At 41.4% G+C, this 25313-nt stretch overlaps 1 protein-coding gene across 5 annotated transcripts in view; it reads left to right on the plus strand.

Moving 5' to 3' along the window:
- Window positions 1–25313, plus strand: part of NEK10 (NIMA related kinase 10) — a 514569-nt gene that overhangs the window by 144238 nt on the left and 345018 nt on the right. For all 5 annotated transcript variants that reach the window (XM_033930152.1, XM_033930153.1, XM_033930155.1 and 2 more), the window contains exon 13: window positions 21870–22009. In XM_033930152.1, coding sequence (XP_033786043.1) covers window positions 21870–22009 — 140 coding nt within the window. The remainder of the gene's footprint in view (window positions 1–21869; window positions 22010–25313) is intronic.

A 25313-nucleotide genomic window follows, 5' to 3' on the forward strand; every position in this document is an offset into this window, starting at 1 on the left:
CCTGAAGCCTTGCCAGTTGAAGGCTGCAACCTCCAGTCTGGTAGTCAGAAATCTCCAAGTTCTGCAGCTATCGGCAGTGTTCCCAAGGTCTTCAGCTGGCAGGACCTTGAGATCCCTACCAGCTTAGGTATTTATATTTTGCATTTGGGCAGGGGACAGGGTGAGGGTGGAGAGAAAATTTGGTAACTTTGGGCTCGGTGCCACGTTCTACCATCCCCATCAGCTATCTCGCAAATCACTAAACACAATAAAAAGATTTGTGATGCATATATCCTAATGGAAGTGTTGCGGAAAGAAAGGATAGTGAACTTCCTAGAATCTAATGGGTTGCAGAATCTGAGGCAGCATCTTGTCAAACAAACTTGATTGAATTTTTTTTATATATATCTTTATTGATTTTTAAAACTTCAACAGTGCAATACAGTAAATTCAACGTATAATGATACAATAAGAGCACATGCAACTTTTGCATGTTCAAAATCAACCATTTCCCACTCCCCACCCACCCTCCCAATAAAGGTAAATTGTGCCAAACGAACCTGATTGAATTTTTTGATTGGGTGACCAAAGAGTTGGATCGAGGACATATGCTAGATGTAATTTACTTAGATTTCAGCAAAGCCTTTGACACGGTTCCTCATAGGAGGCTCTTGAACAAACTTGAAGGGCTGAAGTTAGGACCCAAAGTGGAGAACTGGATTAGAAACTGATTGATGGACTGACGCTAGAGGGTGGTGGTTAATGGAAGTCGCTCAGAGGAAGGACAGGTGAGTAGTGGAGGCCCTCAGGACTCGGTGCTGGGGCCAATCCTGTTCAATATGTTTGTGAGTGTCATTGCTGAAGGGTTAGAAGGAAAAGTTTACCTTTTTGTTGATGATACCAAGATTTGTAACAGAGTAGACACCGAGAAGGGAATGGAAAACATGAAAAAGGATCTACAAAAGTTATAAGGAATGGTCTAATATCTGGCAACTAAAATTCAGTGCAAAGAAATGCAGAGTAATGCATTTGGGGATTAATAATCGGAAAGAGCCATATATTCTTGGAGATGAGAGGCTGATATGCACGGATGGGGAAAGGGACCTTGGGATGATAATGTCTGAAGATCGAAAGGTGAAAAAACATTGCGACAAGGCGGTGGCTGCTGCCAGATGGATGCTGGGCTGTATAAAGAGAGGCGTAACTAGAAGAAGAACGAAGGTGAGACCCCACTTGGAGTATTGTGTTCAGTTTTGGAGACAGTATCTGGTGAAGGACACAAAAAGGCTTGAAGCGGTCCAGAGGAGGTCGACAAAAATGATAGGAGGCTTGCGCCAAAAGAATTATAAGGAGAGACTGGAAGCCCTGAATATGTATACCTTAGAGCAGGGGTGTCCAACCTTTGGCTTCCCTGGGCCGCAATGGCCGCACAAACACTAACACTAGCCGATGAATAAAAATAAGGTTGAGCAGGTCCCAAATCTGCAATCACTAATATAGAAGATGTATATATCTAATAATAAACCTTCATTAAAGGGACACTGTGGAGAGGAACCCAAAAAAGCAGTAATACTTACCCTGACTGAGTGATCCCTCCATGTGCACCGCTGACAGTGGAAGCAGCCACAGGCTTCCGCATCCCCATTCCAGGTTCTCCCATTCACTTCTATTACAGTTAGGGTGAGCACTTTCAGAGGTGAGCCTCATCAAAGCAGGGATGCTGAATCAGCTATCAGCAGCACACATGGAGGATCGTTTAATCAGGGTAAATATTACTGCTTTTTTGGGCCTCCCACTTTGAGCTTAGGCTCCCTCAAAATTAATATCTCCCCTGTTGTAGCTAGTAGGGATCCACAAGCATCACCTACTGACGGCCACCTCCTCCCCCCTCCAACTTCCCAAGTTCTGCAGCTGGCAGCAATATTGCAGAGCTGCTGCCTTCCCTCCTCCCTTCCCCCCCCTTTGGCTTTCATGCATGTATGAAAGCAGTGTCAGCTTGAGGATATTGCCATTGGCTGCAAAGCTTGAAGAGTTTGAGTTGCCTGACTGGAGGAAGATGTCTTCAGTTGGCAGGGCTTGGGAATCCCACTGACTCAAGTATTTATAAATTGCACTCAGGCGGGGTAGAAACTTTGGTGCCCATCCACTAATTTTGGGTTCTAGTCCCTCCCCCAAATCAGCTGTATATGTACACCACTGAATACAAAAATAATTGTGATGCACATATCCCAAAGCTAATAAATTCAAAATAAAACAATTTTTTCCTACCTTGTTGTCTGGATGTTTTGTTTTCCCAGTTTCTCTTTCTGCTTTTTCTCTATCTTCAATTAATTCTCTTTCCAGTGTCTGCTGTCCATTTTTTTCTCTTCTTCTGTCGTTCTATTTCCTTCTTATGCCTATCTCCAACGTATTGATTTTTCCCTTTCAGCTTTCTTAACTTTTTCTTTTCTGCTTCTGTCCACTCAAATCTTGCCTTCTTTCTCACCCTTCTTCTTTTTAAATGTTCAGCTACCTCTCAATTCTCCATCTTCTCTCAGTCCCTAGCTCTCCCATTTCCCATCTCACTCCTTTCCCAGCCTCCTATTCCCTTCTATCTACTCCCCATTACCACATTTCTACCACTGTACTCACTGCTCTCTCACTCGTCATCTTCCTTTTGACCTCATCCACATGGCTCACCACTTTCAGAATCCCCCTCCCTCTCTCCACTGGTCAGGTTATAACTCCCTGTCCCTCTCTCCACTGGCCAGTATATAATTCCATGTCCCTTTCTTACCATCCCTAGCATCATCTTATCCCAGCTCTCTTCCCTCCTGCCCTTCCATGGTTCCATCTGTCCATGATGTCAGCAGGAGAGACTACAAAAGAAGTTCGCTGATAGAACAGTTCAAGATTCTGGGAAGGAAGCTGAAGATGAGGACCCAGAAGATAGCATTCTCAGAGATCCTACCGGTACCGAGGGCAGATGTGAAAAGGCAGGATGAACTACAATCAATAAATGCGTGGATGAGGAGATGGTGTGAGGAAGAAGGATTCCACTTCGTGAGGAACTGGACGACGTTCTGGGGCAAGAGCAAGCTCTACAGGAGAGATGGATTGCACCTGAGCACAGCGGGAACTAGACTTCTAGCAAACAATGTCAAGAGAGGAATAGAACAGGCTTTAAACTAAGAAGAAGGGGAAAGCCGACAGTCGACCAAGCGTCGATGTTTCGGAAAAAGGTATCCCGTGAAGATACTGAGGGGAAAAAAGGCTGGGAAGAAATAATGGACAAATTACAGGAGTCGACTAACCAAGAAGAGAAGGTTAGAAAGATTGTAGCCAAAGAGAAGAATCTAAAGACCGAAGCACAGGGAAAGGAATTAAAGGCAACAAAATTCCAGGAGCTAAATTGCATATATACTAATGCAAGGAGCCTAAGAAACAAAATGAGGGAATTAGAAGCCATGATCATTGCGGAGGACATAGACATCATTGGAATCTCTGAAACATGGTGGAATGAGGAAAGCAAATGGCATACTGCCGGGGTACAAGCTCTATCGCCAGGACAGGTCAGGACAGAAAGGGGTGGAATAGCACTATACATAAAAGAAAGCATACAATCGACAAGAATGGACACAGAGGAGACGGCCAACAAGCTAGAATCACTATGGGTTAAAATACCAGGAAGGAAAGGGCCTGAAATAAAGATAGGCCTATACTATCGTCCACCCGGACAAACTGGAGACATCGATGAAGAAATGGAAGCCGAGATGAAGCGAGAATGCAAAGGCGGTAACACGGTTATTATGGGAGACTTCAACTACCCTGGGATAGACTGGAGTCTCGGAAGCTCAAGATGCGCTAGGGAGACAGAATTTCTGGAGGCTGTACAAGATTGCTTCATGGAACAGCTTGTTAGAGAACCGACAAGAGGAAATGCCACTCTGGATCTAATCCTAAATGGGCTAAGGGGACCTGCAAAGGAAGTAGAAGTAGTGGGACCATTGGGAAACAGCGATCATAATATGATCAAGTTCAAGATGGAAGTAGGAATACTGAAAGGAAAGAGAACCATAGCTACAACTTTTAACTTCAGGAAGGGTAACTACGAAGCAATGAGGGGAATGGTAAAGAAGAAACTTAGGAACACTTCCCAAAAATGGCAGACGGTAGAACATGCCTGGTCCTTTTTCAAGGACATGGTGAGCGAGGCGCAAAATCTATATATCCCCAGATTCAGAAAAGGGTGCAACAAGAGTCGAATAAAAGACCCGGCGTGGATAACTAAAATAGTGAAGGAAGCGATAAGCAATAAGAAAAATTCATTCAGAAAATGGAAAAGGGACAAAACTGAGGTAAACTGGAGAGAGCACAGGAAGTATCAAAAAGAATGTCACCGTGTGGTTCGAAAAGCCAAAAGAGAGTATGAAGAGAGACTAGCCAGGAAAGCACGAAATTTCAAACTGTTCTTTAGATATGTTAAAGGGAAACAGCCAGCTAGGGAGGAGGTGGGACCACTGGATGACGGAGACAGGAAGGGAGCGGTGAAGGAAGAGAAAGAGGTCGCAGAAAGACTTAACATGTTCTTTTCATCTGTATTCACAAACGAAGACACAACCAACATACCGGAACCTGAGCAATTCTTCAATGGAAATCAAGCACAAAAGTTAACATCCATAGAAGTGAGCATTGATGATGTGCGCAGACAGATAGAAAAACTAAAAACTGACAAATCCCCGTGTCCGGATGGAATCCATCCAAGGGTGCTGAAGGAACTAAAGGAGGAAATAGCGGAACTACTACAGCAAATTTGCAACCTATCTCTGAAAACAGGTGTGATTCCGGAGGATTGGAAGATAGCCAACGTTACGCCCATCTTTAAAAAGGGATCAAGAGGAGACCCGGGAAACTACAGACCGGTGAGTCTGACCTCTGTTCCGGGGAAAATGGCGGAAGCACTAATAAAAGAAAAAATTGATGAACATTTTGAAAAACACGAACTTCTGATAACCAGCCAACATGGTTTCTGCAGGGGGAGATCGTGTCTGACCAACTTATTGCACTTCTTCGAGGGAATTAACAAACAGATGGACAAAGGAGACCCCATAGACATCATATACCTGGATTTCCAGAAAGCCTTTGACAAGGTGCCTCATGAACGTCTACTCAGGAAACTGAAGAACCATGGGGTGGACGGAGACGTGCATAGATGGATCAGAAACTGGTTAGCGGGTAGGAAACAAAGGGTAGGGGTGAAGGGACACTACTCAGACTGGAGGAAGGTCACGAGTAGTGTTCCGCAGGGCTCAGTGCTCGGGCCGCTGCTATTTAATATATTCATAAATGATCTAGAAACAGGAACAAAGAGTGAGATAATAAAATTTGCGGATGACACCAAACTATTTAGTGGAGCTCGGACAAAGGAGGACTGTGAAAAATTGCAAAGGGACTTGGACAAATTGGGGGAATGGGCAGAGAGATGGCAGATGAAGTTCAATGTTGAGAAATGTAAAGTATTGCATGTGGGAATCAGAAACCCGAGGCACAGCTATACGATGGGAGGGATGTTATTGAATGAGAGTACCCAAGAAAGGGACTTGGGAGTAATGGTGGACATGACAATGAAGCCGACGGCACAGTGCGCAGCGGCCGCCAAGAGTGCGAATAAAATGCTGGGGATAATCAAGAAGGGTATTACAAGAATGAAAGAAGTTATCCTGCCGCTGTACCGGGCAATGGTGCGTCCGCATCTTGAGTACTGCATCCAGTATTGGTCACCATACCTTAAGAAGGATATGGTGTTACTCGAGAGAGTTCAGAGGAGAGCGACACGACTGATTAAGGGGATGGAAAGCCTTTCATACGCTGAGAGATTGGAGAAACTGGGTCTCTTTTCCCTGGAGAAGAGAAGACTTAGAGGGGATATGATAGAGACTTACAAGATCATGAAGGGCATAGAGAGAGTAGAGAGGGACAGATTCTTCAAACTTTCAGAACATAAAAAACAAGAGGGCATTCGGAAAAGTTGAAAGGGGACAGATTCAAAACGAATGCTAGGAAGTTCTTTTTTACCCAACGTGTGGTGGACACCTGGAATGCGCTTCCAGAGGACATTATAGGGCAGCGAACGGTACTGGGGTTTAAGAAAGGATTGGACAATTTCCTGCTGGAAAAGGGGATAGAGGGGTATAGATAAAAGATTACTGCACAGGTCCTGGACCTGATGGGCCGCTGCGTGAGCGGACTGCTGGGCGCAATGGACCTCAGGTCTGACCCAGCGGAGGCATTTCTTATGTTCTTATCTCTCCTCCTCTATCTCCATTTCCAACATTTTGCTCCCTTTCTTTTCTGTTTTTCTTCTTCTCTCCCCCCTTGATGCTGAATAATGAAACGGAGAAAAAAAAGAGAGATGCTGCTTCTCTCTGCCTTCTATCCTCTGCCTTCCATCCACAGGCCTAACATTTCTCCCTCCCTCCCATTGCTAGATCCAACTTCTCTCCCTTTCTCTTCCCAATTGCCCCTATCCCATCTCTCCCCCTGTCTGCCTGCCTCCCTTCCCCAGGTCCACCATTTCTTCCTTTCTCTTGCCAATAGTTCTCCCTTCAAGTATCTCGTTAACTGCTTCCTCCACAACACCCCAGGTCCAACTTCTCTCCCTTCAGACCATTGCCTACCATCTCTCTCTCTGTCCTCTGTGTCTGGCCCCATAAGCTCTCCCCCCAGGCTCAATCTGGCATTTCTTTTAATACTTTCCCCTCCCCCCAAAAAACCCCCAACATCCAGGAGGCTTCTTCGGCCCAGCATGTTCTCCCCCTTCTCTTTGCGCCCATGCATCTCTACCTCACTCCTCTCCCACCGCCATGTCCAATAATTCTCTCTCTGTCCCTCCTCTCTCTGCCCAACAGTTCTCTTTCTTTATCTCCCCAATTGCACCATCTCTTTCCTTCTCTGACACCCAATTCTCCCTTTCTATTATCTGCCTCACCTCTGCATCTCTTTCCCTCACTCCCTCCATTCTTCCATCTTACGGCTCATGCTCCCCTCTATCTTTCCCTTCATTTTGTGTCCTAAGTTCATGCCCCTCCCTCCTTCGTGCCATCATTTTTCCTAAGTTTATGCTCCCTCACTCTCAAGTCTCACGCCCTTCTCCCTTTCTCCCTTCTGGGTCGCGGGTGTTTACCTTTTTCCTGCTCCTTCCTCTGTCTTGCAGCGTTCACTCAAAGCCGTGGACAGCGGCTCCCGTGCACCTCCCGTGGCTGATCTGGAAGCATTCCCTCAACACACCTGTCTTCCTTTCTCCCTTCTGGGCCACGGATGTTTTCCTTTTTCCTGTTCCCTCCTCTGTCTTGCAGCGTTCACTCAAAACTGCTGGCAACAGCTCCTACGTGCCTCCTGTGGCTGCTCTGGAAGCGTTCCTTCTGAAGTAACGACATCAGAGGGAATGCTTCCAAGTCAGCTGTAGGAGGCACGTAGGAGCTGCTGCCCACGGCTTTGAGTGAATGCTGCAAGACGGAGGAGGGAGCCGGCAAAACGTTAAACAGCTGGGGGCATCAGAAGGAAAACACCACATTGTCCTTAAGCTTGAGTGGGGCCACACAAAATTATTCACGGGGCGGACACCCCTGCCTTAGAGGAAAGAAGGGACAGGGGAGATATGATTCAGATGTTCAAATACTTGAAAGGTATTAACATAGAACAAAATCTTTTTCAGAGAAAGAAAATGGTAAAACCAGAGGACATAATTTGAGGTTGAGGGGTGGTAGACTCAAGAGCAATGTAAGGAAATTCTTCTTTACGGAGAGGGTGGTGGATGCCTGGAATACACTCCCAAGAGAGGTGGTGGAGATGAAAACCGGTGTCAGAGTTCAAAAAAGCGTGGGATGAACACAGAGGATCTAGAATCAGAAAAGAATAGTAAATATTTAAGAACTAAGGCCAGTACTGGGCAGACTTGCACGGTCTGTGTCTGTTTGTTGGAGGATGGGCTGGGGAGGGCTTCAATGGCTGGGAGGGTGTAGATGGACTGGAGTGAGCTTTGACGGAGACTTCAGTAATTGGAACCTAAGAACAGTACCAGGCAGAGCTTTGGATTCATGTCCAGAAATAGCTAAGAAGAAGGAGGGGGAAAAAACCCCCCAACAAATTTTTAGATTGAATCAGGTTGGGCAGACTAGATGAACCATTTGTGTCTTTATCTGCCGTCATCTACTATGTTACTATGTTAACATACTGAATTTACAACAAGGCCCCTGCATAGAAAAGCACAACTACAAGCAACCACAAACATATAATATGTAGACAAAAATTAAACTTAAACCTCAAGAAGCCATACACTGCATACAGAGCAACACTAGAGAAAGAGAAATAGAAACAGCACTCTATACTTATGAAAATAAATATAAAACTGTGTAAATTTACTGTACAACTGCATTTTCAGTTCATGAAATTAAAAATACAATTCTTTTTTTTCTACCTTTGTTGTCTGGCCATTTTATTCATGTTTATCCCAGTTTCCAGTTTCTGCTTTCTTCTGTCTTAATTTTCTTTCCAGGGTCTTCAGTCTATCTGTGACTTCTTTTCTTTCCTGTCAGCTTTCCATCTTCAGATTTTTGCAAACTCTCTCCTCTTTCCCCCCCTTCCAGGATATCCTCTTCCCTCTTTTCTCCTTTCTCGACTTCAATTCAAGATCTCTTCCCATTACCTTATTCCTCTCTCATATGCAACATCCCTCTGTTCTTCTCCCCCTTCTGTCAGCATTTCCCCATCTGCCTATTTCTCTAATTTCCAGAACCCCCTTTGTCTTCTTACTGCTTCCACTCCATATCCAGCATCTCCTATCTGTCTTCCTACTCAGTCCATGTGCGGTTTTTATCTTTATTCTACAGCCCCCATGTTCAGCATCTTCCCATGTTCCTTTTTTTCTTTCGTATCTGATCTAACAGCTCTTTTCTTCCCTTTCCTAAGCCAGCCAGCCCACCATCTTCCCCCATTCCATTCCAGTACCTCCCCTCTCTTCCCCATCTTAAACCAGCAACTCCCTTCTATCACCCAACTCCCTCTATGATCACTATCTTCCTTCCAACCCTAAGCATGCAAATTCCCTTTCTTTCAATCCCTTATTCAGCATCTCATATCCCCTTTTATCCAGCATTTTCCTCTTGTCTCCCTACTCCCCCTTTACCATGTCCAGCATATCCCCTCTGTCTCCCTACTCCCCCTTTACTATGTTCAGCATATCGCCTCTGTCTCCCTACTCCCCCTTTACTATGTCCAGCATTTTCCATGTTGATTCATCATTCCCCTTCTGTCATGCCATGTCTACCTCTCCCCCTTCCCATTACAAGCATATCACATTTTTCCCTCTCCCCACAATCCAGCATCTCTATTTTCCTCCCTTGACTGGCTGGCTGACCCCTTGGCTAGCTGGCCCTGATCCAAATCCTTTTATCCTTTGCCTCTTCCAGCATTCAGTTGTCAACAGCCTTGCCTTTGGCCTGCTAAACCAGACAGAAGCCGGGGGAGCTTCCCTATTGACTGCATCACTATAAGCTGTGCTGGTCTCGACCCTCAAAAACAGGAAGTCACTTCAGAGGGGGGCAGGATTAAGACCGGCAGAGCCTATAGCAATACAGGCAAGAAGGAAGGCCCCACAGCTTTTGTCTTCATTATTACCATCTGGTTTAGTGAGACCAGGGCTGAAGGCAGGGTTGATGACAACTGAGTGAGATGCCCTGATCACAGCTGTGAGGCCCAGGGCAGCTATCCTGACTGTGGGAGATTAGAACATAAAGCTCCTAGTGGCCTGATTTCTAGTTAGTGAGTATTGTGTGGGACAGAGTAATGGGTCCAGATGCCTTGATCTGAATCTAGGGCACTAGTGGCCTACATTAATGTACGTGCATGTAAAACCTTCTGAGGCATAGTTAACTTCCTACCTTAAAGGGATATTCATTCAGCATTAATTTCTAAAATGAGTATTCCTGACCATGTAAAAGGAAGTCTTGAAGAGCCTGTATCGCTAAAAGAATTGCGTTGAAATCCCTTAGAGCTGGGTCTGCTCCAGGTGGTGATGGTTTCATGGTAGAGTTTTATAAATCATTTCAAATTACCCTATTATCTCATCTATTATATTTATATCAGGTTCAACTAAATAAAGGTTGCATTAAAGGTACTATGGCAGAATCGTTAACTATAGTTTTGCCAAAGCCAAATAAAGATTCCACATTGGTTTCAAACTATAGGCCTATTTCTTTAATAAATGTAGATGGAAAACTTTTGGCTAAACTTTTGGCTCTACGTTTGGTTAAGGCTCTCCCTTATATAATTGGTATGCACCAAACATGGTTTGTTGCTCAGAGACATTCTTCCAACAACACCAGGTTGGCTTTTCATATGTTATATTTAACAAAAGCCATGAAAGATCTGGCCTTTTCTGTATCCTTGGATGCAGAGAAGGCCTTGGATCGGGTGGAATGGACCTTCATGTATCAAGAAATGGAGTGATTTGGTATAGGTTCAGGATTTATACAAATGTTCCAAACATTGTATAGCTCTCCGGTTGCTAGATTATATATTAATAATAATTTTTCAGAATGTTTCAATCTACAAAGGGGGGTTAGACAAGGTTGTCCCTTGACTCCTTTACTTTTCGATATTGTATTAGAACCCTTGTTATTAGCTATTCAGCAAATGAAGGAGATACAGGGTATTCCTTGTTCTGAATGGGAATTTAAGGTCTCTGCTTATGCAGATGATATATTGCTTCATTTGAGGAATCCTGAAACAACCATTCCATGCTTGCTTGAATTGATAGAGAAATTTGGGAAATTTTCAGGATATAAAATAAACTGGAGCAAATCAGAAGTTCTTCCACTCAATGTGCATTGTACAAAAGGTTTATTTGATTCATTTCCCTTCATCTGGAAGGATGAGGGAATAAAATATTTAGGTATTTGGATAAAAAATACGCTGGAAGAAACAATGAAATTGAATGAAAAATGTTTTATAGAAGGTAACAGAATTATGTGAGCAATGGAATCCTTTACATCTGTCTTGGTGGGGGAGAGTCCAAACTATTAAGATGATGATTATGCCTGTGGTTTGTTACCAAATGGGTATGATACCAGTTTTTTTCAGGGGTCTTTTTATAAAAAGTTAAACAGTATTCTTACAAAATTTATTTGGCTAGGTAAAATTGCTAGAATTGCCTTAGTGTCTTTACAAAAGCCAATTGCAGAGGGCGGGGTAAATTTTCCTAATTTCTATAGGTATCATCAATCCTATATTATGCGTCAGGGTATATATTGGGTCCTCCCAGAGCTCTTGGAAAAGCTCCCAGATTGGTTGAGGTTGGAATGGCAACTTTTGTTTCCTTTCAGACTTTCCAATATTCTTAGTATTAAAATGCCTAGAGTGTATAAAGAAAATAGAATATTAATAGATACATGGAAAATTATAAGATATGTCAATAATTTAACACCTATTCCAATACAAAAATCTACAAATCAAACTATATGGTTGAACTCCAAGATTCAAATTGGTGGGTTTAAGGTTGTCTGGAAGTATTGGATTATAACAGGTATACATATTTTAGATGATGTTATATCTAATGGTAAACTGATTGATTTTTCACAGATGCAACATAAATTTGGTCTTGATAAATCACAAAGTTATAGATGGCTACAACTGAAGCAGGCCATTCAGGCAGGGTTTCCTGAATGGAAAAATCTTAATAATCAATATAGTTTAGAATTTTTGTGCTTTCAGGCGGACTTTCTGGGGCACCAGGCCGCACAGTGGTATAAATTAATATCTGGATTTATGAATAAAAAACCAAAGACTGGTCTTAGAGACATTTGGAGCATTGAGATTAAGCATCAAATTACTGCGTCTCAATGGCCATGAATTTGGTCTTGGAGGATGAGGTGTACAATGTCCACATCTATGAGACAAACTTGATTTTTTCTGTTGCATAGAGCATTCTGGACCCCTGCTCGTTTACAAAAATTAGATTGCTCTAAGTCTAATAAATGTTGGCATTGTCATCTCGAAGCAGGGACTTTAGATCATTTATTGTTCTATTGTCCTTTTATTTTGGCTTTTTGGAAATCAATATGGGGCCAAATAAATTGTCTGTTAGAAAATCATGTGGCCTTATCGTATGATACAGTTTTATTTGGCATGTCTATTAGGGCGAAAATCCAAATTTCTGCCAACAATAATAAGCTTTTATTTATCCTGACAGGAGTTGCCATACAACAAATAACATTTAACTGGAAAAATTGGAATAGATTGAATTACAGTTTTGGTGGAATTCAGTGTGTAATATTTATAAGATGGAAAGAATAATATCGATTCAGAAAGGAAATTTTAATAAATTTCAAGATGTGTGGGGGCCATTGACAACTTATTGTAATTAGTAGGAATCATTTTTCCCTAAATAGTACAAATGAAAATATGGGGAGGGTGGATAGTTTTTGATTTTTCACTATTTGATTTGAATAGAATGAAAGACCTTGTTATTTGATGTATGTGTTATGTGATATTTGTAAGGGGGAGAGGGTGGGGGTGGGGAGAATTCTGATTTTTTAGTAATGGTTAGATTAATGGCGGAATAGAAATCTCTAATGTAATGTAATTAATAGAGAAGAATATTTTATATGATATATTATGATTGGATAGGATATGGTTGGGGCGGGAGGGAGGGGGTTAAATTTGATTACTTTATGTGCATTTTGATAGAAAATCAAGTGATGTTTTCAAGTTCAAATGTTACTTTGTGCTACACTTGTTGTAAGTTGTAAAATGAATAAAGATTTAAAAATAAAATAAGAAATTTTCTTAAATATCCCTGCTATGTAGCAATTACCCTTTCCATTTTATAAATATATGACATAAAGAATTCCACCAGAAACTATAGTTTAATCTATTACAATTCTTCTAATTACTCGTAATCTGTTGTATGGCAACCCCAGTCATAATAAGTAAAAGCTTATTATTTTTTGAAGATATTTGGCTTTTAGTTCTCATTGACATGCCAAATAGTACAGTATCATACGACAATGCCACCGGATTTTCTAATAAACAATTTACTTGGCCCCATATTGATTTCCAAAAAGCCAAAATGAATGGACAATAGAACAATAAATGGTCTTAAGTCCCTGCTTTGAGATGAAAATGCCAACATCTATTAGAGCTATCTAACTTTTGTAAACGAACTGGGGTCCAGAATGCTCTATGTAATAGAAAAACCCAAGTTTGTTTCATAGATGCAGACACTGTACACACACACACATATATATATATATATATATATATATATATATATATATATATATATATATATATAGTATGTGAATGTCCATTCTAATGCCTATTTAACACAGATATTAATGCTAATGTCCTTTAGAGGCTACTAGTAAGATGTATTTTACCACCTTTTTTTAAAATCTTTATTCATTTTTACAACTTACAAGTGTATCAGGAACATAAGAACATAAGAACTGCCATCTCCGGATCAGACCTTCGGTCCATCAAGTCCGGTGATCCGCACACGCGGAGGCCCTGCCAGGTGTACACCTGGCGTAATTTATAGTCCACCATATCTTTATATGCCTCTCTTAAGGAGATATGCATCTAGTTTGCTCTTGAAGCCTAGGACGGTCGATTCCGCAATAATCTCCTCTGGGAGGGCATTCCAGGTGTCAACCACTCTCTGAGTGAAGCAGAACTTCCTGACATTAGTCCTGAACCTGTCTCCCCTTAGCTTCATTACATGTCCTCTAGTCCGTGTCAAATTGGACAATGTAAATAATCTTCTCTGCTCTATTTTGTCGATTCCTTTCAGTATTTTGAAGGTCTCGATCATATCCCCACGCAGTCTCCTTTTCTCAAGGGAGAACAATCCTAGTGTTATAAGTCTATCCTCGTATTCCAGTTTCTCCATACCCTTTACCAGTTTTGTTGCTCGTCTCTGCACCCTCTCCAGCAGTTTTATATCCTTCTTTAGGTAGGGAGACCAATGTTGGACGCAGTATTCCAAGTGTGGTCTGACCATTGCCCTATAAAGCGGCATTATAACTTTCTCCGATCTACTCGAGATTCCTTTCTTTATCATGCCCAACATTCTATTTGCCTTCTTTGCCGCTGCCGCGCATTGTGCCGACTGCTTCAGGGTCCTATCTATCAGTACACCCAGGTCCTTTTCTTGTTCACTCTTCCCCAGAGTTGCACCTGACATTGTATACTCGTATTCCTTATTTTTATTGCCTAAATGCATTACCTTGCATTTCTCCACATTGAACTTCATCTGCCATTTCTCCGCCCATGTTTCTAACCGACACAAGTCGCTCTGGAGTTCCTCTCTATCCTCCTGCGATCTGATCGCCCGGCATAGTTTTGTATCGTCTGCAAACTTGATGATCTCACTGGATGTTCCTTCCTCCAGGTCATTGATATAAATATTAAAAAGGATCGGCCCAAGTACCGAGCCCTGGGGTACACCACTAGTCACTTTCTCCCAGTTGGAGAACTTCCCATTTATGCCCACTCTCTGCTTTCGGTTTTCCAGCCATTTGCCTATCCATCTTTGTATATCTCCCTCTATGCCATGGCTTTGTAGTTTCCTGAGAAATCTTTCGTGTGGGACTTTGTCGAACGCTTTCTGGAAGTCCAAGTATATTATGTCCACCGGCTTCCCACTATCAATCTGCTCGTTCACGGTCTCAAAAAATTGGAGTAAATTTGTCAAACATGATTTCCCTTTCCTGAATCCATGTTGACTGGGTTTCATCAAGTCGTGTGCATCCAAGTGCCGGACTATGCTATCCTTGATCAGTGCTTCAACCATCTTGCCGGGGACAGACGTAAGACTCACAGGCCTATAGTTGCCCGGTTTCCCTCTCGATCCTTTTTTGAAAATTGGCGTGACGTTCGCTATCCTCCAGTCGTCTGGTATCTGTCCAGTTCTGATTGTCAGGTTTGCAAGTTTTTGCAATAACTCTCCGATTTCAACCTTCAATTCCTTTAAGACTCTCGGGTAAATTCCATCAGGTCCAGGGGATTTGTCACTTTTAAGTTTGTCGATCTGATAGTATATCTGGTCTACGTCCACTTCAACTGTGGTGAGGCTGTCTTCTATTTCTCCTGCAAACACTTTCTCCGCTTCAGGTATTGTTGAGGTGTCCTCCTTCGTAAAGACGGACGCAAAGAAGGAATTTAGTTTGTCTGCGATTTGTTTATCTTCCTTGATGTACCCTTTTCTTCCCTGGTCGTCCAGGGGTCCCACAGCCTCTTTTGCAGGTTTTTTTCCTTTCACGTATCTAAAGAAGGGCTTGAAGTTTTTGGCCTCCTGGGCTATTTTTTCCTCATATTCCTGTTTGGCATCCCTCACCGCCTTGTGACATTTCTTCTGATTATCTTTATGTTTGTTCCAGGAAAAAACATTTGAACTTAAAAACATCACCTGATTTACTATTACAGTCATCTTAAATTAATGAAATTTATCCCCCCTCCCAACCCTACCATTTCATATGCATTCACTTATATTATATAATATATTCATTCCTATTAATCCAAATATTTAATAAAAAGTCAGAAAACACCCCTCCCTACCCCCTTATTTTCAATTGTATTATTAAGGGAAAAATGTTATCTACTCATTACAATAATCTGCTAATGGCCTTCAAACATTCTGAAATTTACTAAAATGTCCTTTCTGTGTGGCTAATGTTCTTTCCATTTTATATATATGGCATAAAGAATTCCACCAGAAATTGTAGTTCAATCTACTCCAATTCTTCCAATTAAATGTAATTTGTTGAATGGCGACTCCAGTCATAATTAGCAAGAGCTTGTTATTTTTTGAGGATATTTGACTTTTTACTCTCATTGACATGCCAAATTAAAATAGTATCATATGATAAAAATTTTTTATGGGGCAGATATTTAGCATGTGTAACACAGCAAAATATCTGTGCCATGGGAAAAAAATGAATAAAAAAGACAGGTAGGCCTGTCAAAAATCCTGCAAACCTATAGGTAACTCAGTTACCAACAGGTCTGCAGCAGTCGGGTTTGCCAATAGTAAAACCCAATTCAAAATTGGATCTCCCTTATTCTATAAAACCACATAAATTCCAGGAATGCCCCCAATCTGCACATGCACAGACTCCTTCCCGGAGTTCCTTCCATATGGGCATAAGCTTGTTTGCGGTTTTTACTGTGTTTTTCTCCATTTGGGACCCCTGATGAAGGTGTATTTTCCGAAACACGAACCGTGTTGGGTCCATTGGGTCATTTGCCTTTAGTCCTACTTCTTTGATTAATGTTGATGGAAAACTTCTGGCTAAGCTATTGGCTTTAAGATTAGCCAAGGCTCTCCCTTATATGATCGGTATGCACCAAACGGGGTTCATTGCTTGGAGACATTCCTCAAATAATACCAGATTAGCTTTACATATATTAAATTTAGCAAAATCAATGGATGATCTGGCCTTCTCTGTTTCATTGGACGCAGAAAAGGCATTTGATCATGTGGAATGGACTTTTATGTATCAAGCAATGGATTGGTTTGGTATTGGTTCCGGATTTATACAAATGATTCAAACCTTGTATAGTTCCCCTTCTGCCAGAATATATATTAATAATACTTTTTCAGAACATTTTTATCTGGAGAGGGGAGTTAGACAGGGGTGTCCATTATCTCCTTTGTTGTTTGATATTGTACTGGAACCCTTGCTATTGGATATTCAACAAGGAAAGGAGATACAGGGTATTCCTTATTCAGGTCAGGAATATAAGGTCTCTGCTTATGCAGATGATATTTTGCTTCGTTTGAAGAATCCTGAATCCACCATTTACTGGAATTGATTGAAAGATTCGGTAAATTTTCTGGTTATAAAATAAATTGGAGTAAATCCAAAATTCTTCCACTAAACGTACATTGTACAAAAGGATTATTTGATACATTCCCATTCCTTTGGAAGGAAGAAGGGATAAAATATTTAGGTATAATGATACAAAAGACTCTGGAAGACACAATGACAGTAAATGAGAAATCTTTATTGCAGAAAGTCAAAGAAATGTGTGAGCATTGGAATCCTTTACATCGTTCTTGGTGGGGAGAGTACAAACTGTAAAGATGATGGTTTTGCCTGTGGTTTGTTACCAAATGGGGATGTTGCCATTTTTTTTCAGATGTCCTTTTATAATAAACTAAATAGTATTATCACTAAATTTATTTGACTAGGTAAAACTGTTAGAATAGCTTTAGTGTCACTGCAAAAGCCAATTGCTGAGGGTGGGGTAAATTTCCCAAATTTCTACAGATATCATCAAGCTTTTATCATGCAGCAGGGGTATGTATTGGATCCTTCCTGAGCTCATGGAACATCTTCCTGATTTGCAACTCATGTCCCCAATACGATTGTTTCATGTTCTGAGTATAAAGTTACCTAAATATGTCAATGACAATAGTATTTTATTTGATACATGGAAAACATTGAAATTTATTAATAAATTAATGGATGTTCCAGTGGCAAAATCCACTTATCAATTCTTATGGTTAAACTCCAAGGTTCAAATAGGTGGGTCTGGGATCTCCTGGAAGCATTGGATGCAGGCAGGCATTTGAACATTAGATGATATTATATCTAATGGGAAACTGCTGGATTTTTCACAGCTGCAACAATCATTTGGAATTTCAAAATCTCAAAATTATAGATGGTTCCAGCTGAAGCAGGCGATTTGGAGTGGGTTCCCTGAATGGCAGAATTTTAAAAACTTATAGATTGCAGGTCCTATGCTTCCAGACAGATTTGCTGGGACATCAGGCCGCCAGGTGGTATAAATTAATTTTTGAATAAGAAACCAAAAAATAGTCTTAGAAAAATTTGGAGCATTGAGATAAAGCAGTACATTTCTGCATCTCGATGGCCACAAATTTGGACTCGGAGGATGAGATGTACAGCGTCAGCATCTATGAAACAAACATGGTTTTTCTTATTGCATAGAACTTTTTGGACCCCTGTTTGTTTACAAAAGTTAGATAGTTCTAAGTCTAATAGGTGCTGGCATTGTCATCTTGATATAGGGACACTGGATCATCTGTTGTTCTATTGTCCTTTAATACTCAAGTTCTGGAAGTCAATATGTGGACAGATTAATGTTATACTTGAGGCATTGATTCCTTTGACATATGAGGCAATCATATGTGGGATGATGTTACATATGATGCCCTCACTGGACATGTAGGGCAGCTTTTCCTTATCATGACTGGGGTAGCCATACGAATGATTACGCGTAACTGGAAGAACTGGGATCACCTTAACTTTAATTTTTGGTGGGCAAGTTTGTGCTTACCTTATAGATTTGAAAAAATGAATGCAGATATAATGGGTCAACTGTTCGACAAATGACACTAACTGTAATCAAATAGCTAACATACAAGGAAATGAAATACCAGCAGACATGATCTGGAGTTCCTTTCAAGATTTAGAATGGAATAATTATATCAAACTATATAACAAATACTCCAAATCAACTGCAGTCTGGACTCATGTCCCCTAGAAATTATGAAAGCGGCTCCTTTAGAATTTAAACTATCTCTGTTGAATTACTTAGCCCATTACCTAAAAAATGGAAAATTCCTCACTAATAGTGGTCATATAATAATAACCCCAATTCCAAAAAATAGTAAAGAATCGTCAGCACTGGTAACCAGTAGCATCCATTCCATTCATTGTAAAAATCATGGAAGGATTGGTACATTCCCAACTGATGGAATATCTCGATCAATTCTCTCTCTTGCATGAAACTCAATCTGGCTTTAGACCTTTGTTCAGTACTGAGACAGTAATTGTGGCTATCTTAGATAATCTGCGTCTCTTGTTCAGTAAGGGCCTTAATGCCCTGATCATACAATTTGATATGAGCTCTGCCTTTGACCTAGTTGACCATGGGAAAATGCTACAATGCCTAGATGCAATTGGCATTAGGGAAGAGGTGTTGGACTGGTTCCGAGGCTTCCTCATGTCCCGTACCTATCAAGTATGTTTCAATTACGATCTCTCCAATACCTGGAGCAATCCATCTGGCGTACTGCAAGGATCACCACTATCCCCATTGCTTTTCAATGTCTACATGTCATCACTAGGTGCGCAATTGACCCAGCTAGGGATATAATTATTCAGTTACGCAGATGACTTTACAATCATCATTCTATTTACTAACTCTCTCTTGGAAATTACTCCCAAGGCATCAGAAGCACTACATTTGATGGAGCAATGGATGACTGAATTCAAACTGAAACTGAATTCAGAAAAAACAAAATTTTTTGTAGCTTCACCACACCCGTTTGACACCAAAACACCGCTATTCATCAATAATCTTAGTTATCCTATTCAGTCTACTATGAAGGTATTGGGTGTAACTCTAGACCAGTGCTTAACCATGAAGGACCAGGTAGACTCCTTAGTCAGAAAGGGTTTTCTCACTCTCTGGAAACTTCGATCCATTAGAGCATATTTTGATATGCCAGCATTTAGAATCCTGGTACAATCCCTCATTCTGAGTCAACTTGATTACTGTAACATAGCCTATTTAGCAATTTCCCAAAAGAATATGTGACGATTACAACTAATGCAAAATGCAGCAGTCAAACTGATTTTCGGGCTGAAGAAGTTTGATCATGTGACACCTTACTACCGACAGCTGCATTGGCTTCCAATGGAGGCACGCGTATAGTTTAATTTCGCCTGTTTCTGCTTTAAAGTACTATGTGGACTAGCCCCTAAATACATAACTGAACTTTTCTCCTTCTCAGCCAACAGACATAAGAGAAGTTCACATTCGATCTTCGTTTCCCCTCCAGTTAGAGGATGTAAACTCAAAAGACACCATCAACACCTTTTCTCACATCAGGCAGCATTGCTTACGCCTTTCCTCACATCAGGCAGCATTGCTTACGCCTACTACTTATGGAGAATTCAGGAAATACCTAAAAACATATCTGTTCCTGAAATATCTAGACAGTTGACCCATACAACTCTTTCTCCTCAATAACTGATCCCTTGAGCCATTAATCACTAGCTTCCACCCTGTTAAGTTCAATCTATTTGTACCTTCTTTTAATCTTTGTAAACCGCATAGAACTTCACGGTCCTGCGGTATATAAACTGTTGTTGTTATTATTATTATTATTACTAAGTTAATCTAGGGCCCTTTGATATCTTTTATGGATGCGTTGTAATTGGTTTTGTTTTGTTGTTTTTTTTCCCTTTGCTATTTTCCTTTTGCTATTTTGGGGGATTTTGATTGATTATAAATGCATATATGAATAATGCTGTTTGTGTAAATACTGTACTGCATTTTTGTTAACTTTGAAATATTAATAAAAGATTTAAACAAAAAAAATTGTTAATAAATTTTAAGGTTTTCCAGATATCAAATAAAATACGATTGTCAATCAAATAAAATACTATTGTCAATCAATCAATTCCAGTAAATGCGGAATGGTGGATTTGGGATTCTTCAAATGAAGCAATATATCATCTGCAAAACCAGAGGACATAATTTGAGGTTGAGGGGTGGTAGATTCAAAGGCAATGTTAGGAAATTCTAATTTACGGAGAGGGTGGTGGATGCCTGGAATGCACTCCCGAGAGATGTGGTGGAGAGTAAAACTGTGACTGAGTTCAAAGAAGCATGGGATGAACACAGAGGATCTAGAATCCGAAAATAAGATTAAATATTGAACTAAGGCCAGTTCTGGGCAGACTTGCATGGTCTGTGTCTGTATATGGCTGTTTGGTGGAGGATGGGCTGGGGAGGGCTTCAATGGCTGGGAAAGTGTAGATGGGCTGGAGTAAGTTTTAACGGAGATTATGGCAGTTGGAACCCAAGCACAGTACTGGGTAGAGCTTTGGATTCTTGCCCAGAAATAGCTAAGAAGAAAAAATTTTAAAAAAATTTTAAAAAAATTTAAATTGAATCAGTTTGGGCAGACTGGATGGACCATTCGGGTCTTCATCGGCCATCATCTACTATGTTACTATGTTATGTTACTATCTTATATTCCCGACCTGCATAAGGAATCCTCTGTATCTCCTTTGCCTGCTGTATAGCCAACAACAAGGGTTCCAGAACAATATCAAAAAGCAAAGGAGATAAGGGACATCCTTGTCTAACTCCCCTCTTCAGATTGAAATGTTCCAAAAATGTATCATTAATATATAGCCTGGCTGAAGGGGGACTATACAAGGTTTGAATCATTTGAATAAATCTGGAATCTATATCAAACCAATCCATTGCCTGATACATGAAAGTCCACTCCACACGATCAAAGGCCTTCTCTGCATCCAGAGCGACAGAGAAAGACGGATCATTCATTGTTTTGCAAGATTTAGCATATGAAATGCAAATCTGATATTATTAGAAGAATTTCTTTGAGCAATGAAACCAGTTTGGTGCATACCAATCATATAAGGGAGCGCCTTGGCTAACCATAAAGCCTAAAATTGATAGCATCACCATTTCATATACTAGCTTTGTGCTGGAATGTAAAATTTATATTTAGAGATTAACAAAAATATTATGATTTAGAACTGTGATCTAAAATCAACTGTCGACTTTGTTTCTATTTTATACCAAACTTTACTGATCAGTTTGCAATGGTATAGGTTCATCTCCCTGCAAGCCATGCTGAACAGGAAATAAAGGACTGTGATATTAGATTAATGCTTTAAATTCTGGTGCTCTAAGTTCTCTCTTATTTTATTTGCAGTATTCCTATGTAACATTTCTGCAATCGTTTGTGGAAATTAGGAGTTGAATTCCAGTTGTCATTTTTGGTGCTCTGTTTCAGGTACTGATTTATAATTTTCTTTTTCTCTGTACATTTGTCATTTTAGAGACAGAAACTTTGTTTCTGACCGTTCTTCCATTGGGAGTTTATCTAGTGCAAATGCAGCAGGGAGAATCCAGCAACTTTGTTTGTCAGAAGATTTGAGTCCTCGGGAGATACAGGAAAATACTCTCTCTCTTCAAGCAGGTACAAGTAACTGTAGTGTATTCATATGGACCTAGGTATTTCCTGATTTCCATAAGGAATGGGAAAAAAATAATATATTTTCATAGTCACTGACCAGTAAGACCAGTGGTTTTCAACCCAGTCCTCAGGACACACATAGCCAGTCAGGTATTCAGGGATATTCACAATGAGAGGGACCACATTCAAAGCAATTTGCATGCAGGTACTTCAAGCATTTTCCCTATCTGTCCCAGTGGACTCACAATGTATCTAATATACCTGGAGTAGTGGAGGATTAAGTGATTTGCCCAAGGTCACAAAGAGTAGCACAGATTTTGAACCCACAACCTCAGGGCGTTGAGGCTGTAGCTCTAACCACTACACATGCATTGTTTCCTTTGTATCCAAATCTGTCTCATGCATATTAATTGAGGACATTTTGAAAACCTGACTGGCTTGGTGTGCCCTGAGGGCTGGATTTAGAACTACTGGTCTAACTGATCAATGACTGGTCTCTTGATGATGCATGAAACCTAACAGTGGTCAATGTAAAGGGGTAAGTACTAAGGGCCAGATTCTCAAAACAAAAATCTGACTTTAACATGCTCGCTAAATAGGCTCAAGCTGATTTAACGTGCATGTATTAGCGGCAGATTATCAAAACAGCTTAGGGAGATCTTTTCCCAGTTTTCTTGAAGTCTCTGATATTTCCATGCAAATGTAGTACAACCAGTTCATTAATATTGAAATAATCACTCCGAGCGATTCTCTATAATCACCAAGTGATTCTCTAACCTGGTTGTGCCAAGTTTCCAAAGTTTATTATAAATTTGATATCCCTCCTACATTTGCAGCCAAAAGTTACCGATAGGTCTGAGCCTGTCATTGCCTTACTTTCTGATCTGTGCCTGAGTGCTGATTGGTTTGACAGCTCAGACTCTCTCCCCCCTACACAAATTAAAATAATAATAAAAACCCAAAACAAATTGAAGATCGGCAGGAGAGATGGCCATTCTCTCCTGTGACCAAGCAACGCTCCCCACCCCTCCAGCAGTGGGAGAGATGCCCACTTCCTCCCACCACCATGCAATGTACCCCCAATACCCCCTCGGCAGCGGGAGAGATGCCCACTCTCTCCTACCACCAAACACCCCCTCTGATACCCCCCCCAGCAGTGGGAGAGATATACCTACTCTCTCCTGCTGTCACGCAACTCCCTCGTGCCTCCAATGACCCCCACCCTGTCCCCCTTACCTTACTCCCTACTTCCTCCGGCCAGCTGACCTGCCTCTTCAAAATGTCATGCCTTCCCATCCCTGGTACATCCCAGGATGCACTGGGGAGGGGCCTGAGGCTCTGATTGACTTAGGTTGTTTAAGGCTCCTCCTATGGGCGGGGCCTTATGCACCTGGGCCAATCAGAGCCTTAGGCCCCTCCCAAGATACACTGGGGAGGAGCCCACGGCTCTGATTAGCCCAGACGCCTAAGGCCCCACCCATAGGAGGGGCCTTAACCTGGGCCAGTCAGAGCCTTAGGCCCCTCCCCAGTGCACTATTACTACTTACTATTGTTGTTTATCATATATTTATTTATTTCAATTATTAGCCCATCCTCCCTGAAGCTCAGAACGGGTTATATCATGACATTCACAATGCAGACATTATACAAAAGCCGGGACATGACAGGTCTTAGGGAAGAGGGTACAATGGTGAAAATTGTTGAAATTTCACAGAGACTAAGTCAGAGGTTGGTCATTAAATACAGGGGTACAAGGGCAGGTTACAGAAAAGGGGGGTAGTCTGTCAGTCTGTTTAGATGAAAAGAATGGTCTTTGCTACATTTCGCAGATCATTTGAAAGTATTGTCTTTTCACTGCTCTTTGAAGATTATGGTCTTCACTGCTCTCCAGAATGTCATCAGTGAGTTATGGGATCTTATCTGATTAGGCAACTGGTTCCAGAGCTGGGGAATGAAATGACTTTCTGAGTGTTTCTGGGCCGTTTCCATCTGGAGGGATTTTCCATGGGGGATGCACAGTCGTCTTTTCACAGTTGAGTGTAGGGGGCGATTGGGGGTGTACTGGTGTAGTTTGGAAGTGCTACTAGGCATACACAGCACTGTACATCAAACATAGAATAGACAGTCCCTGCTTGAAAGAGCTTATAATCTAGTTATGACAGATAATCTAGACAAAAAGATGCAACTATACACAGTGATCAGATGGTGAATTACAGAGGGAACACAAGAAAGATGGGTGCTAGTTGATAGTTTGGAGTTAGGAATTGAAAACAGCTTCAAAGAAGTGCCAGAGACGGAGCTTGACGTACGGAGTCAGACAGTTTGTTCCAGGCATATGGTGCAGCAAAGTAGAAGGGAATGGAATCTGGAGTTGGCTGTAGAGAAGAATGGTACACATAAGAGAGACTTAACCAAAGAGCGGAGTTTCCGGGGAGGAGTATAGGGAAAGATGAGAGAGGAGAGACACTGAGGAACTGCAGAGTGAATACACTTGTAGGTCAGTAAGAGGGGTTTAAACTGTATGTGAACATGGATAGGGAACCAGTGACATGACTTGAGGATAATGGTAGTATGTGTATAGTGACACTGGTGGAATATGAGCCAAGTTCTGGACAGAATGAAGGGGAGAGAGATGGTTTAGCACAGATCTGCACAACTCAAAAATGATCTGGGGCCGAAACAAAGTCAGAAAATGTAGTGAGGGCTGCAGGTAGTGGCCATGGCTCAAGGCACCTGGAAGTGTGCGGACGTTGCTGTGATGACATCACGCGCATGGATGACATCATCATGATGACATCTGTGCTTGAACAGAGGCCTTCCAGACAGGTCCTGAGACACCAGTAGGGGGTGCCAGCAGGGAAGAGGGCAGGAGAGGAGAGGCACTGGCAGCGGCTGATTGCCTACAGCAACTACCGTATTTTTCACTCCATAAGACGCACCCTAGATTTAGAGTAGGAAAATCAGAAAAAAACCATTCTGAACCAAATTGTGTACTAATATATATCGGGCTCTTCACCCAGCCACCCTCACTCCTTGCCAGGCTCTGCACCCTGTCTCCCCTTCCCTGCCAGGCTGTTCCTTTCATTTTTCATATACACACAATACACACAGCAGATATAAATTATCTAAACTGACACATTTTTATCACTAAATTGAAAATAAATCATTTTTCCTACCTTTGTTGTCTGGTGATTTCATGAGTCTCCTTCCTTCCTTTCTTCACACAGGCCTAACAATTGTCCCTTTCTATTTCCTCCCTCCCATGTCCCAAGTTCGTGCATCATCACTGCCTTCCAGCCTTTGTACT

This window comes from Geotrypetes seraphini, chromosome 2 (genome assembly GCF_902459505.1).
Source record: "Geotrypetes seraphini chromosome 2, aGeoSer1.1, whole genome shotgun sequence".
NCBI classification, from domain to species: domain Eukaryota; kingdom Metazoa; phylum Chordata; class Amphibia; order Gymnophiona; family Dermophiidae; genus Geotrypetes; species Geotrypetes seraphini.